We start from the raw sequence: 16,875 nt of genomic DNA, 5'->3' as shown, positions 1-16,875 counted from the left end.
CATTAGGTAGAACTGTTCTGTAGCTGAATTCAGTGATGACACCATTTCCCCCAAATTGCAGCCGGGGAGGGAATTGAAAGCATAGCGTTTTCTCTACTTAAAAATTTCCTCCCCTAGATTTTTCTTCACGGCTTTGGTGTCAGCTACCCCTTAACCTGGATGGACAAACAGCAAACCGTTATTCATGTAAAACAGACTGACATCCAGCAGTATCAGCCGTTCTGAGTTTGGGGGACCTACCCTGCCAGCTGTTACTTTGAACTTGGAGCCACCTTCATGCCTTTAGAGTTCTTCCAATTCAGATAGAGGCACTGAATATCTCCCCATGCCTTGTGGTGGTTGTACGCTGGGAAGGACAGTCTGTCGTGCATGGTAGGTGTCTTGGTGAGAATGAGCAGCTCTCCCCGGGGCACAGGGAACATGAAGGAGGACAAGTTAGAGGGCGCTGTGCTGCCTCGCGGCAGTGGAAGGTGGGCACAGGTATGTCCAGGCCCGTGCTCTGCTTTCCACGGAAGGCCAGGAGCTGCAGTGAAGAGCTTGTGCCCTGAGCCCGGGCTGCTTGGCTCAGGTGTTGCTTTGCTGCCCCCAGACTGTGTAAGGCCCATCCTGTTCACCAGTCTGTCACCAGCCCTGTGTATATACCAGTACCTGTGCCAAGCCTCGGTGGACACCAGCAGTTTGCAAGTAGGCCAGGAACGTCCCCTAGATGCATATCCACAGTTGTGTGATCACAGGAGGCGATGGGTAGACACCTGCTTTATGTGGTGAAGTGCGTGGTTGCATCGTGGTCTGGTCTCCCGCTTGGTGCTGGAGAAATACATCGTTCGGTGTGTGGGTTCCGGGGTGAGCCAGGTCATTCTGTTGGTAAAGATCCAAAATTGTATTGATGGTACTTTCACTCGGAATTGTCGAACCTTGCAGGATTGGATAGAGCTTGAAGTCTTTTAATACTGATTTCTGAAGGTCCAAGGGTTCTGTGAGGCATCGCTGACTGCAGAAAATATGCAGTGAATTTCATGTAAGAGATGAGCCCAGAATGGCCACCGACCAGGAGAGTCTGGTCCACCCTGTTTACCCAACTTCTGCTTATCCCACCTTCCTTTTATCAAACCCAAACTGTTCTCATTGCAAGGATCCGTCCTCTTTTAACAGCCTATACTCCCTTACCCCTCCTCTGTGAGTTTACTGGAAAGGGATCTATAAATGAATGAAGATCCCACAGGTCTGCCAAAATGTGAGCTCATGTGTGTTTCTCAACAAATCCCAAATCCAAGCTTTCACATCCTATAAATGCGGCTGGTGGCCACGGTAGGGCGAATAAGAGGTTGAAATGTATGGCATTTTGTTTGATCTTTTCCTTCAGCAGCTTGGGAGGTAGGTGAGATAAGCCCATTCATATTTGGAGATTTCTCCAAGATTTCTGAGAGACATTTTACCATTCACACTTTTTGTTTTCCTAAAATTATCTTATTCTTTGATCTTTGCTTTTTTTGGACTAATTATGGTGGTTTTTGAAATTGCAATAAAATTCCCATTTTGACATCTCTCTGACAAAAATGTATTATGATCTTTTGTTGCCAGTGTGTTGGGGGATTTGGGGTACTTCCGTGAATTAGACGGGTTTTGTTAAAACTCAGGTGACAAATGGTTAGCATTTAGGATTATCAATCTGTTACCCGTTGTGACTTCAAAAAGTAAGGAAAATAATTTCTCTGTCATTTTTGTGCTATGAGATTTCTTTCCTTGGAAGTGAGTGTTTATGCTCAGGAAAATACTTCTAAGATCACCAGAAATTGAGCTGGGTGCCCAGGTCACCCAGCCAACCATCTGTGTCATCAGTAGGAGTTGGGACAGAATGTCTCAGAGCATTAGCCGTAGAGCATTTTGACCTCAGGGAGCCCACTGCCATCGACCTCAAAGCCAGCATCACTTGTCCCCTGGCCGGGTGGGGGGGGGAGCCACCAAGTGTCCCTCACAAGAAGTGGCAGCTGCCTTCCAGGGGGCTGAGATTTAAGGGAATGCTGTGTTATGCCTTCCTGCGTAGTCTGCCTTCTGCCAGCTGTCTTTGCAAACTAGTGGAAACTCTCCTCTTGCTATATATATATTTTTTAAGATTTTATTTGAGAGAGAGAGAGAGAGGGCAGGGGGAGGGGCAGAGGGACAAGCCCAGCTGGGCACAGAGCCAGACATGGAGCTCGATCCCAAGACTGTGCGATCATGACCCGAGCCGAGGGCAGACCCTTAACAGACTGAGCCACCCAGGCGCCTCGTGTTCGTGCTGCATTTTAATGAGAAACGATGCCATATGATTTTCCCTCCTTCCCACACATCTCCCTGTTTCTCTGTCTTAAACAGGCTAACCGGCCTCCTGCGAAGCTCAACCTATTAACCTGCCAAGTGAAGACCAACCCCGAAGAGAAAAAGTGTTTTGACCTTATTTCACGTAAGTGTGTTTCTCAGGTGCTAGGCCACAGAGAAATGATTTTCAGCTCTCTGCTCGGACATCAGTCCCGTTTCAGAGAATTAATTGTCAAGGAGAAATGCCTTCATTGCAAGTGACAGACATGCTTCCTCTTCCCACTCCTCACTGTTTGCTCGCCGGGCCCTCCCGTTGAGGAGCTGACGCGGAGGGCGGCCCCGCTCTCCTCGTGGTCTCGTAAACTAGGAGATGATACTGGATCTCCTCACTTCACGATCAAAAAGGACGATTCTGTTGTCAGGGCTTCCATGGTTTGGGTGATGTTCGAGATGCTGGACAGCTAACATGCTCAGGTCCTCAGAAAAACCTGGAAACTTTCATTTTTGAAATTGTTTGTCTTCCCCACCACAGGATTTGTCTTTCTGCTTCTGTATGCTTCCCCCCCCCCGCCCCGTGGCGTACACAAAAGAATCACCACAGAACCATCTGTTGTGACGAGTGTCTACTCAGCATCCGTAAGAAGCAAGGAAAGGACTGGTGTGTCACATGGAAACAGGATTGGCCTTTGCTTGTGGCACTTTCAGGTGGTAGGATTGCAGTCTGGGGGAAGGAAGAGGGCAGATCCCCTTTCAAAAGGCGGTCTTAAGGGATTTAGGCACGAGAGTTGTGTTCATAGAGGAAAAGTCTAGACCATGTATTTTCGGAAGGTGAGCGCGGTCTTAATTGCCTCAGTACCCAGAGCACAACGTGGCTGCTTTTTAAGATGTCTGCTGGATTATATTACTGAGGGCCAGGAAGTTACTTCCTCTATGACTTAGTGCTCACGGCAAGCTTAGGAGGGAATTGTTACCACCTCCACTTCCCTGGGTGAGGAGACGGAGGCCCGTGGCCGTGCAACCTCGTACCCTGTTGTCCCTGTTGTAGTGTGCGCTGTGCTAAGTCGGAGTGGAGCCTTGAGCGGTATGATGTGTGGAAGGGGTTTGGGCATTGTTCCGTCCTTCAGATTCTAGACTAATTTGTAAGATAATAATGGACTTTATCCTACTTCAACCCCACGTCCCTCCTCGGTCTTGTGAGGGCCACAGATGTGTTTACCCCTCTCTGCCCTCAGATCCTACATCCACACGCGACAGTGGAAACGTGCAGGACTGACTGTAGTTTACAGTGGGATCGAGGGGCACCTGCGTGGCTCAGTGGGTTGAGCGTCTGACTCTTGATCTCGGCTTAGATCATGATCCCAGGGTCATGAGATCAAACCTCGCCTCAGGCTCCACTCAGTGGGGAGTCTGCTCAAGATTCTTTCTCTCCCTCTCCCCGTCCCCCCTGTGCTTGCTCGATCTCTAAAATAAGTAGATCTTTTAAAAAAAATAATAAAATGGGGTTGCTCCTGGGGTTACCTGCCTCCAGAGAGCAATTGAGTTTTATGTGAAGGAAGAGAACTTGATGGCGTAAGCTGATGTCAGCAAGTGACTGGGGACCACTTGGAGGCTTTAGGCCGGTTCTTCTTCTGAAGCAGTGCCTCATGGTAAGCAGCGTGTCACCCTTCAAGACCTCAGGGGCACTTAGAGTTAACGGAGTGTGCCCGAGCTGCATGCACATGGGGAGGCAGAAGTGGACACTTCCCTCCGCTTGCCCTGGTCTGTCCAGCGCCCCTGAGGGCCCCCCCCACCGCCACCACCACCACCACCACGAGATGCATTTATTTCACTCTCGTAAACAACCCCAGAGCACTCCCAGCCTACACGTTTTTAACTACTGCTCAGGCCCTGAGGAGGGTCAGTAGATGGTAAGTGTGCCTCGCTCCCTACCAAGCGTGAATGATTGCATTCCTTGGACATGTGGGAAGGCGGGCCTGTGTAAATCTGGTTTCGTGTGAACGCTCCAGTGAGCCAGCATTTGCCAAGATCCCATCAGTATTTTGCTCTACTACCTAATGCATAATAAACGTCTTTGGGGAAGGGCTTCCTACCTCTAACACGCAGAAGGGCTTCCTGATTGGGTTTGAGGTGCTTTTGTAAATTTGCCAGAGTCTGTTGTCTTTCTTTGAAAAAAATCTCTTGTTTCTTCTTCTTCCCACTGTCCTTTAGTGGGTAGAGTGAATCCCAATCCCACGAATTTTTCATCCTAGTTTTCAAAAGGTGTTACTCTCCTAGGAGTGGTTGTGGCGAAAATGCTTTGTCGCTGTGCTGCGTGGGTTTGGTTGTCACAGAGAAGCCTGAAAGCTGGCCAGGAGTCCTCCAGGGAGACACTGCCAAGTGGTGAAGACGATTTCTTGAGCGTCCGGAGAAGTTTGGGGCTAAGGGTCATGTCTGATGGTGCCTGACTCGGGAAATGAGGCTGTCACCCTCTGTTCCTCCTCTGCCTGCAGGCCAGGCTAGTGGGACACGTAACACGAAGATGCGTTTGAGCTCTTGAGACGTTCGGGTGGTTGGGGAAATAAAAGTCAAGCGGCACGTTGGGCAGTGAGGAAGATACTTTAGCTGTGGTCTCTCAGGCCCCCAGAGCCACCCTCCCCCTGGGACGCCATGACCCGGAAGAGTAAGGGACTGACAGCTGGGTTCAGTTGGTTCCCTGCAGGGCCCTCCGTTACCATGCTTTCCCCCAGCGGGCGTTCCCCACTCGGAGCCAGCTCTGACTGGGCCTGGGCTCCTCAAGGAGGGCGCTTCTGGGGCAAGGCCGGCCTTTCAGGAGCTTGTCCAGCTCCGTTGCCCTCAGATCGACGCCCCGCTTTGCAGATTCAAGTCCTGTGCCACTGTCTTCAATCACGCAGTCACCCTTGGCAGGATGGGAGGTGCAGGAGAATTTGGAGGTGACCTAGGTCAGAGCCCTGAATAGGATGGACCCACCGCGAGCCGGTGTCTTTCCAGGTCCACGCACTGGGTCGGTCTGTGGCCGGTTGGAGCTCGAGCCTCAGGGAAAGAGGCAACCCTTCCTGGCCCCCAGCTACCATCTTCACTTGCCTTTTCTCCTCTCTCAGAGTTGAAGCTGCTAGAAACTGTTCTTGAGTTCAGGAGCATCTTGAGAGTGTCTGTAGGAGGGAGTTCTCACTTGGGAGTTTTCACAGACCATTCCCCTGCTCCTCACTTGTCAGAATATAGCATTGGTCAGAGGAAATGGGCTGCTTCCCTGGCCTCCTTGACTCTCCTCCTTGAGCTGTGCCCATCTGGCGGGGAGACGACTCGGTGAGAGGACACGGCCCCTGGCCCTACCCACCACCAGCACAGCTTCCCAAGAACTCTTAGACCCACTCGGTGTGGGGTGTGGCTCTGCCCCTCCGGGTCCCGCCTCTGGATGAGGCCGTCCCCATCAGGGCAGGAGGTGGGAGACGTGGAAGGGGCCTTGCCCCCTCTTTCCAGCACTGGCACTTCCGTGTGGCTCAGCCTCTAACATCTGACTCCTGAAATTCGGTTCATTTTTCTGAACTCGAATCTGTTAAGTCCTGTCCCTCTCCCTTAGTGTCAGAAAAAGGGTGGAACTGGGTGGGAAGAAGCGAATGGGACCATCAATCAAAACCCTGATTCCTCTGCTGCTGGCTGCATTTGTCTTTGCCACTTACCCTCCGTGGGCCTCGGTGTCCCTCCAGCCAGCTTGCCCCGAGCCGCGCTCAGGACCAGCCTGCTCCCAGGGCTGTGAAGACCACTGCTGGGAGACTGAGTGAGCTCATTCAGAGGGGCCCGGAGGGTTCTGTGTGTCCCCAAGGACAGTCGCTGCTCTGCTCTCTGGAGAAGTTGGGTCTCCTCGCTTTTTTCATTCTGTTTGGCTTTAAATTTAATTTTCCTTTTTGTCTTGGACTGACTGTAGACAGAATCCTTGTATAGCCCTCACCAGCCCCCGACGGCTTGTCTAGCAGCACACAATTTGTGTTACCGGCCATGGTTACCTCTGTGGAAACCCGGAAATTAACATCGCTGATGCTGTTCACGAGGGGTCTCACTGGCCTTTCCACGGGTGCTCTGGGACTCCCTGAGGGTCCCACCGTCCGTTTTCACCTCTTCTTCGTCTGCTACAGGCTGGAGCAGTGTCAGAGCCTCCCCTGGCCTTCCATAATCTTGATACTTGTTTTGAAGAAGATTGATGGATTTTTTGGTCAAATGTCCCTCAACATGGGTTCCCCTGATGCTTGCCCAGAGTTGGACTGAGGTTCTGCCTTTCTGGCAGGAATAGCACATCCCTTGCCCCTCCTCTTTGCTCCGTGCACAGGGGTCAGCAGTCTGGCCCGGCCGTGTGGACACCGCTGTGTTTGCACACGGCTATGTGTGAGCTGAAGATCTCGTGTCCCGTCTTCACGGGGCCGTTCCTCCTGCTGCTGGGCCCAGTAACACAGCCCTCCCACAGCCTGCTGAACTTTCTAAGAAGGCCAGAAAACTTCTCAGATACTCAGGAGGGGGAAGGCTTTTATTACTCAAAGGGCTGTAACGGTTACTTCCGGAGGGCCGGCTTTTGTAGCAGGCTTTTGAGAAGCTGTGGATGGTTTCCATCCTTGAATAGCTGTGGTTGGGGGGAACTGGAGTGGAGGACAGGGCAGGTTTGTGAATTGGGATGACAAAGCCATGATCCCCGGGAGCAAGGGCAAGCAAGGCATGGAAGGACGCAAGGGAGGGCTCACCGAGAGCTGCCGTTACTCCCGGGGTTAATTATAAGCCGCTTCCTGCGGGAGTTGTGTGCGGATTACTGTGCGGCTCGCAACTGACCTACTCCTCTTGCCGCGCAGATGACCGGACGTACCACTTCCAAGCGGAGGATGAGCAGGAGTGTCAAATGTAAGTTCCCCGGAGGCTGGCCTTGGGGCCGGGACCTCACAGTCCTTGGGGATTTAACACAGCATCTCTATTACTTTTCTAGATGGATGTCTGTGCTGCAGAACAGCAAAGAAGAAGCTTTAAACAATGCATTTAAGGGGGACGACAATACCGGGGAAAATAACATCGTCCAGGAACTGACAAAGGAGATCATCTCCGAAGTGCAGAGGATGCCGGGCAATGACGTGTGTTGCGACTGTGGGGCCCCAGGTGACACCTGCCCCCCTCTAGCTCTAGGATAGTCACATCTCATTCTGTTTCACAGGGCGCGAGGCTGCGTCCTGGGCTGTGTGCAGACGGGGCGGGGCGGGGGTGTGTGGAAAGACACCTGCCTCCGCCACCGCCCCCCAGCAGGGCCCCGTGAAAATGGCCCCATGGAGCTGAAAAGATTGAAAGCTTTTTGAGAAATGAAAACGGAAGCACGGAAGGCGGGTGAAACCAAGGTCATCCGCTCATTGTATTGGCTGCGTGGCCATGTGGGGGCGGCTTTTCCTGGGATTTACTCCCTCCTCCCTTTGTGCTACTTTGTAGAACTTGTGCAGCAGCTTTGAGCCTCTGTCTAGTCTGTGGCGCCGGGAGAGCCACTTTCTTTGTTAGGTCTGGGTTTTCCTGTATGGAAGATGACGGAACCAGCATGGAGTGTTTTCGGGTCCTTCCAGGTGCCACGTCCTGTGAAATGAGATGTTTCTTTCTGCATTTTGATGAAGCCTCTCCGGGGCTTCATTTTTTTTTTAACCGACATAGAGCATCCTTATAGATTTTAATAGCTCGCATTTTAAAAGCTTACGGAGTAGATTTCTTCTGATTGAGATGGAATGGTGCTGGGAGGTCAGGGGAGCTTTGAAATAGCTGTTTCTGGACATTTACAAAATGAGAAAGATCATGGAACGGTCAGTTACCTTTTCATTCCTCTCATTCTATGAAAGTTCTTACAAAAAACGAACACAACAAAAATAGAGCGGGCAGTTGAGAATTGCCGGGAGGTTCCTGTTGCCCCAAAGGCCATATAGCTCGGGGTAGTTTGAGGCCCTCCCTCAGGGTCAGAGACCCAGTAAAAATTATGTTTTGGCAAGAGATGAGGCCAGGGCTGGTAATTAGTGAATCGTGCTTTTTCTTAAGATGAGGACAGTGCTGCACTTGGACATTGAAAACGCTCCCATAAAGAAGTCAAAGCTTTGTACATTTCTCTTTGCAAATGCTGAGACAAAACAGCTGACATGAAACTTGATATAAAACAGTTGAAACGCAGTCCTACCTGCCGAGAGGATGTACAGCTGGTAGAGTAGGAGGAAAAACTCAGATGCCCAGGAGTATTTCCTAATGGATACAATGTTTTATAACTTGAACATTTACAAACAGAACTTGACAATAATCTGGTGACCCAGGTTATGCTGTTTCCCTGCTGTGAGTTTCCAAGGGCAGCAGGCCGTTCCAAAGAGAATGGTACTTTCGGGTTCTGATGATGTGCTCGAGTAGGTTTTATTTTGAATGCCCCATTTACAACCTAGTTTTCATCTGTCGAGCACATCTTGAGTGTCTGCCGTGTAGCCAGCGCTTAGTAGGATGCCTCAGTGGGTAGGTAACTGCTCCGAGAAGCACAGTGACCAGAGGCCAGCATGGCCTTGGGCCTCGGGACAGGCAGGGCTGCCGTCTGGTCCCGCACACCCTCTAGCAAGTCCCTTCTTGCCGAGCCCTCTGAAGACACCTGTCCTGGTCACCCGCTGGTGCTTTTGTACCTGCTAAATGAATTCTATGTCAGTATCTGTAATTTCTGAAGCTCTTGCGATCAGAACTCCTCCTGCTGCCCCCAGTGTGCTGAGCACAGAGTATGGCATCAGCACGTAGTAGGTGTTCTCCATCATTACTGTTAGCATTTTGCGAAGATAAGAGAAATTTTAAATCTGTTCCCCTCCAGCATTAGACTGTGGTGTTTTTTAAAATCTCCCCTTTACTAGTCTGACAGAGGTTGGCGATGGGCGTGGTCGGTGTTCAGGAGAGCCCTCAAAGGCCTGTGTCCAGTAGAGGGCGCTGTGTGCCGTGTGTTCTTCGACGTGACACCTGTCCCCGGGGAAGTTCTTAATAAATGGAAGGGTGGGCAAGATGAGTACAGAATGAGTAAAGAAATGGAGGGATGGGATGAGGAGGGAGAACAGACATGTGCACATGTGAGCTTTGTGTGTAAATCGGTGCTAGTGCAGAGTGAATGGTGACTGAGAGCTCCCGCTGGGTCAAGGATTAAGAAAACGCTCATGCCCAAGACTGCACATGCAGTAACTCTACAGGAAAAATGTCATGACCCTGGGCTGCTACTTACTGCAAGTTCCAATTTTCCCTGTTCTCTTTGGCAGATCCTACATGGCTTTCCACCAATCTGGGCATCCTGACCTGCATTGAGTGTTCTGGAATCCACCGGGAGCTCGGGGTTCACTATTCCCGGATGCAGTCCCTCACGTTAGATGTCTTAGGAACATCTGAGCTGCTGGTAATTCTCAAATCCTTGATTTTGAAATGGAAATGAGTGAGCTGAAAGCTGAGTTTTTATTTTGGTTTCTTGAAATTCCACTGGGCTTGATGGTAGCTGATTTTTGCCAGATGGGTTTGAGCAATTAGAACCTTCTCAGCTACTGGGAGCTGAGGGCACTCGTTGTTGTAAAACTTCGTTCTTAACTGAATCAAGTGAAGTGAAACGAAGGCCGAGACAGTTGTAAGATTGTGGACTAGGGTGGTGGTGGCGTATAGCTCACCCCCTTCCCAGTTCCTTAACCGCACGCAGGACCAAAGCCCAGAGACAGTCAAGGACGCGTTCCCCCGGAGCCCTCCACAGATCCCTGCCAAGTCTGTGGTCATCACTCGGCTCAAGCCTCCAGTGCGCTCTTCCTCGGCCCCTTACTGTCGCCCTTTGGGGGAGATACTGGTCTCTGCTTTTACTGCCTTTGTTTCTAAGGAAGGCTTTCATTCTTGGTTCGGTGACGTGCATAATCTGTGCCGTGCAATGTACATCGGTACTGGGCGGCTGAAGCGCTTTCTGTCACGTAACGTCCAGAGTTTTGAGACTGGCCGCACTGAGGAAAAGGCACATCACACGAGGTGTTTGAGGTCACCTAAAATGGAGCTTTTGTGAATTGTTTTCAGAGTCTGTAATTGCTGGTTGGAAGCAGTGTTGGAACTCTTGGTGTAGCTGGGCCTTGGACGGTGAACGTTAGGTGGTTACAGATCGCCGTTGATTGTAATGAAAAGAGCCGTAGTCTTGACAGGAAATCAATTACTGTGGTCAGTATACCTCTCAAGGGACCGTATGTTTTATTGATGACTACTCTAGAACCGTCGTGTCTGAACTCAGAAGGCGTTTTGAACTATCTTGTCAAATCCTTGCAGTCTTTCCAGAGGATTCCTTGATGGTCTTAAAAGACAAAGTTGGGAGAAGCAACTGAATTCTGGTCTCCCGGTTAGTAACGTCCCTGATGACTTCAAGGTTAGGACTAAGCTGGACTTGGCAAGACTCCAGTGGTGTATCCTTGGTTCCACAGTGGGGTTATTGTTAAGGTCATGGTGCGTTCCACCTACGTCTTAGAGCCGCGTGTGTCCAAGGGTGGTATCCTGGGCAGCTGATGGTGGCATAGGTTTGAGATTCCCACAATATGTTTTCAGAGAAACACAAATTCTCTGGTCACCTCCAGTAGTTCTGTACCAGCATTGCTGGTTTTCTCAAAACAGTGGGAATAAGAGTTGCTTATTTCGTACAAGGCCCTTCACAGAGCAATTGATATATATTAGCTCATTTGCCCTTCACGACAGCCCAATGACCTTGGTATTTATCCCCACTTTACAAAGGGGGAACTGAGACTTAGAATGTTGCAATGTGCCCAAGGTTATATAGTTATTGAAGTGTAAGATCGGGGGCGGGACCCTTTCATCTGATCCCAGAGCTCACACTTAACCTCTGAGCAGCCTGGAACATTAAATGGCCTTTGCAGAGGCGAGTCTTGGCACGTGGTAAGCATCACTGCCATCCCTCCTGTCCCTGTCCCCATCCCTGTGCCCAGCCAGTGTTGAACAGCCTCTCCACATGATGTCACTACTCCCACTGTGGCCTTTTTGTCAAATCTGTGCCATTGTCAGTAACCAGCATGAGTTTTCGGCTCTGTGTGGGGGAGAGGGGCTCGGTGACGCACCCCGTAAGGGGAGTCCCCCTCATACACCGTGGTCCTCAGTGACTTCAGAAACAGCAGTAAAATGATTCAGTGATGAGTTTTGACTGTACTTTGTTTTTAATATAATTTGTGTCATGGTGAGTTTATGTGATGTAATTTTACTGATGGCTCTTGTGAGCCAGTGGGCTCCTGACACCAGCACATCTGTTACACCTGCTTAACTGTGTCCCAGAATCTAAGCTGACTGCTTCATGAGACTCTTGCCCACCAAACAGGAAAAGGCCAAGAAAGGTGGAAGGGAAGATGTTCACATCTCAGTGAAACGATGAGGTGGCTTGATGCTGGGTTCGAATCCGGTTTCTCTCTCCCAGGGCCTCTGTCTACATGTGCTCACAGGAGTTTAACGTTTGGGCAGCTGTCAGCCCTGCCGGGGAGCCGTCAGGCAGAGCCTGCTTATGTAGTATCTGCAGGAGTTTCCAGAGCCTGACCTCTGCTGTAGTTCCAGACCCTCCCTCGTGGTTACAGAAAAACAGAGGGGTCGGGGTGCCTGGGTGGCTCAGTCAGTTAAGCACCTGCCTTGGACTCAGGTCACAGTCCCAGGGTCCCAGGATCAAGCCCCACATCGGGCTTCCTGCTCAGCAGGGAGTCTGCTTCTCCCTCTGCCTCTGTCTCTCCCCCTGCTTGTGTTCTCTCTGTGTGTGTGTTAAAAAAAAGAAAGAAAGAAAACCAAGGGAAAAGGGCCCTGAATCTTGTGAGGTTCTCTCCCACCCTCTGCTTGCCCCTCAACTCTGCCTGTGTGGTCATGTGGCTGCTCATGGGAGTTGGGCTTCTCCCCAGCCCTACCCACTGTGTGCCAGGACGGTGGGCCCGACATCCTGTCCCAAACCCTAACCGCTCGGCCGGTTAAGTCAGGCGCTGCATGGACGGTGTGTGTCAGGGCTCAGGCTTCATTTATAAAACATGAGCTCAAGCCCTTCTTAAGGTTTTATTTACGGGGGCGCCTGGGTGGCTCAGTGGGTTAAGGCCTCTGCCTTCGGCTCGGGTCATGATCCCAGGGTCCTGGGATCGAGCCCCGCATCGGGCTCTCTGCTCGGCGGGGAGCCTGCTTCCTCCTCTCTCTCTGCCTGCCTCTCAGCCTACTTGTGATCTCTGTCTGTCAAATAAATAAATAAAATCTTTAAAAAAAAAAAAGATTTTATTTACGTATTTTTTAAAGTTTTATTTTAGAAAGAGAGAGAGCACGCACGCTTAAACGGGCAGAAGGGCAGAGGGAGAGGGAGAGAATCTCAAGCAGCTTCCAACACAGAGCCTAGGACCCTGACTGAGATCATGACCTCCCAAATCGTGAGGCGGACACTTAATTGACGGAGCCACCAGGCACCCGTATGAGTCCAAGCCTTTTTAAAGCACACAAGTTCTGTTCTGCGTAGATGGTCGGATGCTTGCACAGAGGATGTCCCGAAGGCTTGACACATAGATGTCTCTGTGTGTGTATTTAGAATTACGTCTGGCACATCGTAAGAACCGCGAAGGATGAGCTCTCCTTATTCTCCAAGATGCCTTTAAATCCTGTCGGAAGAGCGATCCACGTGTCCTAGCATGTGAATCCACGGGGAGATTCTGCTCTGCTGTCTGCTGCGCGTATGAACCTTCAGGGGGCACAGAGCAGTGACCCCGGCCCTTTGGTTGAGTTGTTCGTCCTGGTGTGTGTTCCTGTGCAGCAAACGTTGATCAAACCGCTCCATACCCTTTTAAGAGGGTGACCTGGAAAGTGACTTTCCAGCGGCTCTGCGGGAGCGTCCTGGGCAACGTTGCTGTACAGGCTCAGTGAGTCTCTGTCCTCCAGGTGAATCAGCCCTAGAGCCCACGTCCCAGGGTGGTGGGCTGTGACGAGCTGGGATTTTCGTTCTCTGGCTGGCATGGTGCTCTGAAACAGACGGTCACTGTGTAGAACGTCGCTCCTGTCCTCCCATATGGCCTCACCTTGTTCTTCACGATAAAAACCTTTCTGCTTAATTCTATAAATTATTTTCTGGTCTTAGGTTTGCACACAGTTCCCTTGGATGGAATGCTGTGGCAATTTCACCATTTCCTTTTTTATTATTTTGGGTTCGAAGCATGCTTGATTTCCATATTAACTGAATGGGTTTCAGCAGCATCCGTGAAGGTGGCTGCTTAGCCATCATCTTTTCTCCTCTCCACCTGCTTTTGGAATCACGGCTTATTCAGCAGAGAGAAGCTGGGTATGTGAGGGTACTCATTAGTTCCGGGAGGCCATGTCATTTGAGCTGGTACTCTAGCATGCAAGCTGCTTAGTATCCTTAGATTTTAAAGCAAATCTGCTTTCGAAATCCTCCTGGTAAACATAGATTTTGGGGAAGGTGAATTTCCTCCCTAACATAGGTCATCATTTCAGGGTTGATTTTCTGTTCATATGTAGAACGGTGCCACTAGTGCTAAGGTCCTTGTATCATACGATCCATTTGACATCCTACGTGAAGTTAATAAAGGAAAATTTGATATTATGAAATTGAATTAGGGTCAGTAATTTTAAAATCTTTTCCGTCAAGTTGAAGGGCAGGGCATGGCGGCTCAGGAGCACATATTGGTGACTGAGAAGCCTGTGTTCCCTGACTTTCTCCTACCTCCCTTCTCAAGAGGCTGTTAACAAGCTATGCAGTGTGGAGGAGGCTCAGCCGACAGCCGGCGTGAAGGAGGCTCGTGGAGGGGGAGGCACGTGGAGACCAACATTCATCTGGGACCGAATGAAGGCCACTCCCAGGAAAGGAGAGGCCGCAAGGCCTGTGGTACCATCTCCCATGTACTGAGTGACTTGGGCTCAGGCCTGTCCTAGGTGCTTTGTGCACACCATGTCTAACCTAAGCAAGGACTCTGTCTTACAAGATAGGGCTGGAGAGGTGAGGCCAGGATTTATGCTCCAGACCCCAGGCCCCAGAGCTTGTGATCTCTTTTTCTTTTTAGATTACATCTCTTGACCTTTTTTTAGCCACAAACTGTCAGAAAGAAATCAAGGGGTGCCTGACTGGCTCAGTTGGAAGAACTAACGACTCCTGATCTTAGGGTCTTGAGTTCGAGCCCTGTATTGTTAGAGATTACTCAAAAGAAAAAGTAAACTTGGGAAAAAAAAAGAAACTGAACAACACACACACACGCGCGCGCGTGTGTATATATATGTAATAATTTATAATTACAGCAGTATTACTGAGAAGCATATTATATACTTTGTAAAATATGTCAAAAATAGGATATCTAAAGCCTTGGGTGAAAACATACTTTTTTTTAATGAAAACATAACTTCCAACATTCCCCGGAGTATCTTTTTTGTGCTCCCTCTTCCGGATGTCAAAATCGCGAGCTCATGGCATTTCTTAGCTCTGCATGCGGGGTCCAGGGCCCGCACTTCCCGGGGCCTTTACCCACAGTGCAGGAACGGCGTGCCGTGCTCTCCGGCCTTCCACACTGCTGGGATGTGAGCGGCCCAGAAAACAACACCCCGTTTCCCTGCATGGATCTGGAAGCAGCTGAGAGATGAAAAATCTGCTTTGTTACTGGGAGAAGCCAGATGGGTTGACGGGGCTCACATGCGTGGTAATAGCTCTAGGCTCGGGCAGGAGGAGCCCCCCCGCCCCCAGTGTGGCATCCTGTGGGCACAACGGGGCTGAGGCCCCCTCCCCAGAAAGTTCTTTCTCTCATTTGCCCACTCCTCCCCTTACCAGGCGGGGAGGGGGGCATAAAAACAGGGAAGATCTCCTCCCTCCACCTGGAAACATGAAGACAGGAGTTTTGCCCGTCCTCACCCCAAACTCTAAACGCAATTTCTGGTAACACATAAGGCCTCTCCCTGGCTCCGTGGACCCCGCACAGGTAGGGGCTGCAGATCTCCAGGAATGTGGGACCCCTGGTCCCCGGGAGAGGCCCGCAGGGTCCCCGCAAGGCCAGCAGGCTAAAGTGGCATCTGGACCGGGGAGCCACCCTGCTGACGTGCACCTGCCATCTCCGCGCTCGTCGTGCTCGGCCCGGGCTGCTTTTCTGCCCCCGGCGCCGTGCATCTCTCTGCCGGCATCCCTCTCGCTAGACTGAGCTCTCGCCACGCAGGGCCGCGTCTCACACTCGGCGCCCGGCACACCCGAGGACTCGGCGGGTGTTTGCGGACCGAGAGGGTCTGACGTTTGCTTCGCCGAGTGACCTGGCACTCCAGACGCCCCAGACCCTCCTAGATCCGAGCTGGCCCCGTGTCTGCCTCAGCGTCACCCGCAGGGTCCTCTGGGAGTGGAGGGCGTGCGTGTGGGGGGCTGCTTCCCACCAGCCTTCCTGCTTCCTTGGCCCCTGCCCACGTGGCCCGCGGGGACCCACATTTTCTTGGCATGACCCTGCGGCCTCCATCTGCAGATGCTTTGCTTTTGCCGGGGCTCCTGAAGGCGTCCTCTGCAGCCTGAGATACTCGCTGGAACTCGGCCGAACCGTGAGGCGGCACATGTCTCCGCATTGGACGAGTGTGACGCACGGATGTGGTGGCTCCCTGGACCGGCTGTCCCCCGGGAAACCGGCCAAGTCCAAGCAGAAGGGAAGCGGCTTTCCGAGTCCCGGGGAATTCTCCTCCTCACAGCCCCCTCCCATCTGCTTACTGTAGACTCGGAGGCATGAGGGCCCCCCGCGCACAGAGGGGCGCTGTGGCTTTTCTCTCCTTTCCCTTCTGAAAATGACAGCGCTCAGCAAGGGGACGGCGTCCACGTTATATCGAAAGATGGGGTCGTGAGAGCATAGCTGGGTCTAAACAGGGGTCTGATCGTGAGGTTCAGTCCTGGATCTGTCACTCACAGTCCAGGAAATCCTTTGCAGGCGTTGACTCTGTGGTACGTGAGTTCTGTCACCTGACATGTTGCCCATCAGCCTCATTTCTTGGGGAAACTGCAGCGAGGCCCTGGGGTTTTGTCACCTGACGGTGGCTTGAGACCACCAAGCCAGGACTGGGGAGCCAGGTGGGGTCAGTTAGTGCTTGGTGCTCCAGGCTACCTACAATGCTTTGTTCACTTACCAAGGATGGTAAAATTAGGAAGGTTCATCACAAAGTTAAAAGCTGACACATGTCCCCAGTACTTTGGCGTCCCTGGCAATCCTATTTCGCTGTGTCATGTTACCTGCCACCGGAAAGTTCCACCTCCTCTGACTCAGGTCCCTTTGGCCGCTCCTTCAGTCTGGTCCCTGTGAAGAGAGAAGGGGCTACTCTAGCAGGAATCTCCCAGAACCTCCCTGGTTACTCTGTGTCCACGTCCCTCCTCGAGAGCAGAAGCCCAGGTCCCTGCTCCCCCTTGTGCCGTTGTCAACATGGAAGTTAAAATCGCTCTGCTCTCCAAAGCCCTGTGCTCAGGGCTCCCCCTCAGTTTTGTTTCATTAAACATGGAAGCAGCTCATCTTTGTCAGGTGCTGGGCTGGGTGCTGGGATATGACGATTAAACCCCCGCCTTTCAGGATCCTGGTCACCCAG

General features: G+C 51.5%; 1 protein-coding gene across 4 annotated transcripts in view; it reads left to right on the top strand.

The window, feature by feature from the left end:
• Positions 1–16,875, top strand: part of ASAP2 (ArfGAP with SH3 domain, ankyrin repeat and PH domain 2) — a 168,894-nt gene that overhangs the window by 122,612 nt on the left and 29,407 nt on the right. For all 4 annotated transcript variants that reach the window (XM_080813411.1, XM_080813410.1, XM_080813409.1 and 1 more), the window contains exons 12-15: positions 2,356–2,443; positions 7,131–7,179; positions 7,262–7,428; positions 9,567–9,700. In XM_080813411.1, coding sequence (XP_080669537.1) covers positions 2,356–2,443; positions 7,131–7,179; positions 7,262–7,428; positions 9,567–9,700 — 438 coding nt within the window. The remainder of the gene's footprint in view (positions 1–2,355; positions 2,444–7,130; positions 7,180–7,261; positions 7,429–9,566; positions 9,701–16,875) is intronic.

The sequence above is a fragment of the Martes martes genome, assembly GCF_963455335.1.
Source record: "Martes martes genome assembly, chromosome: 9".
NCBI lineage: Eukaryota > Metazoa > Chordata > Mammalia > Carnivora > Mustelidae > Martes > Martes martes.
This window is presented reverse-complemented; position numbering and strand designations above follow the sequence as displayed.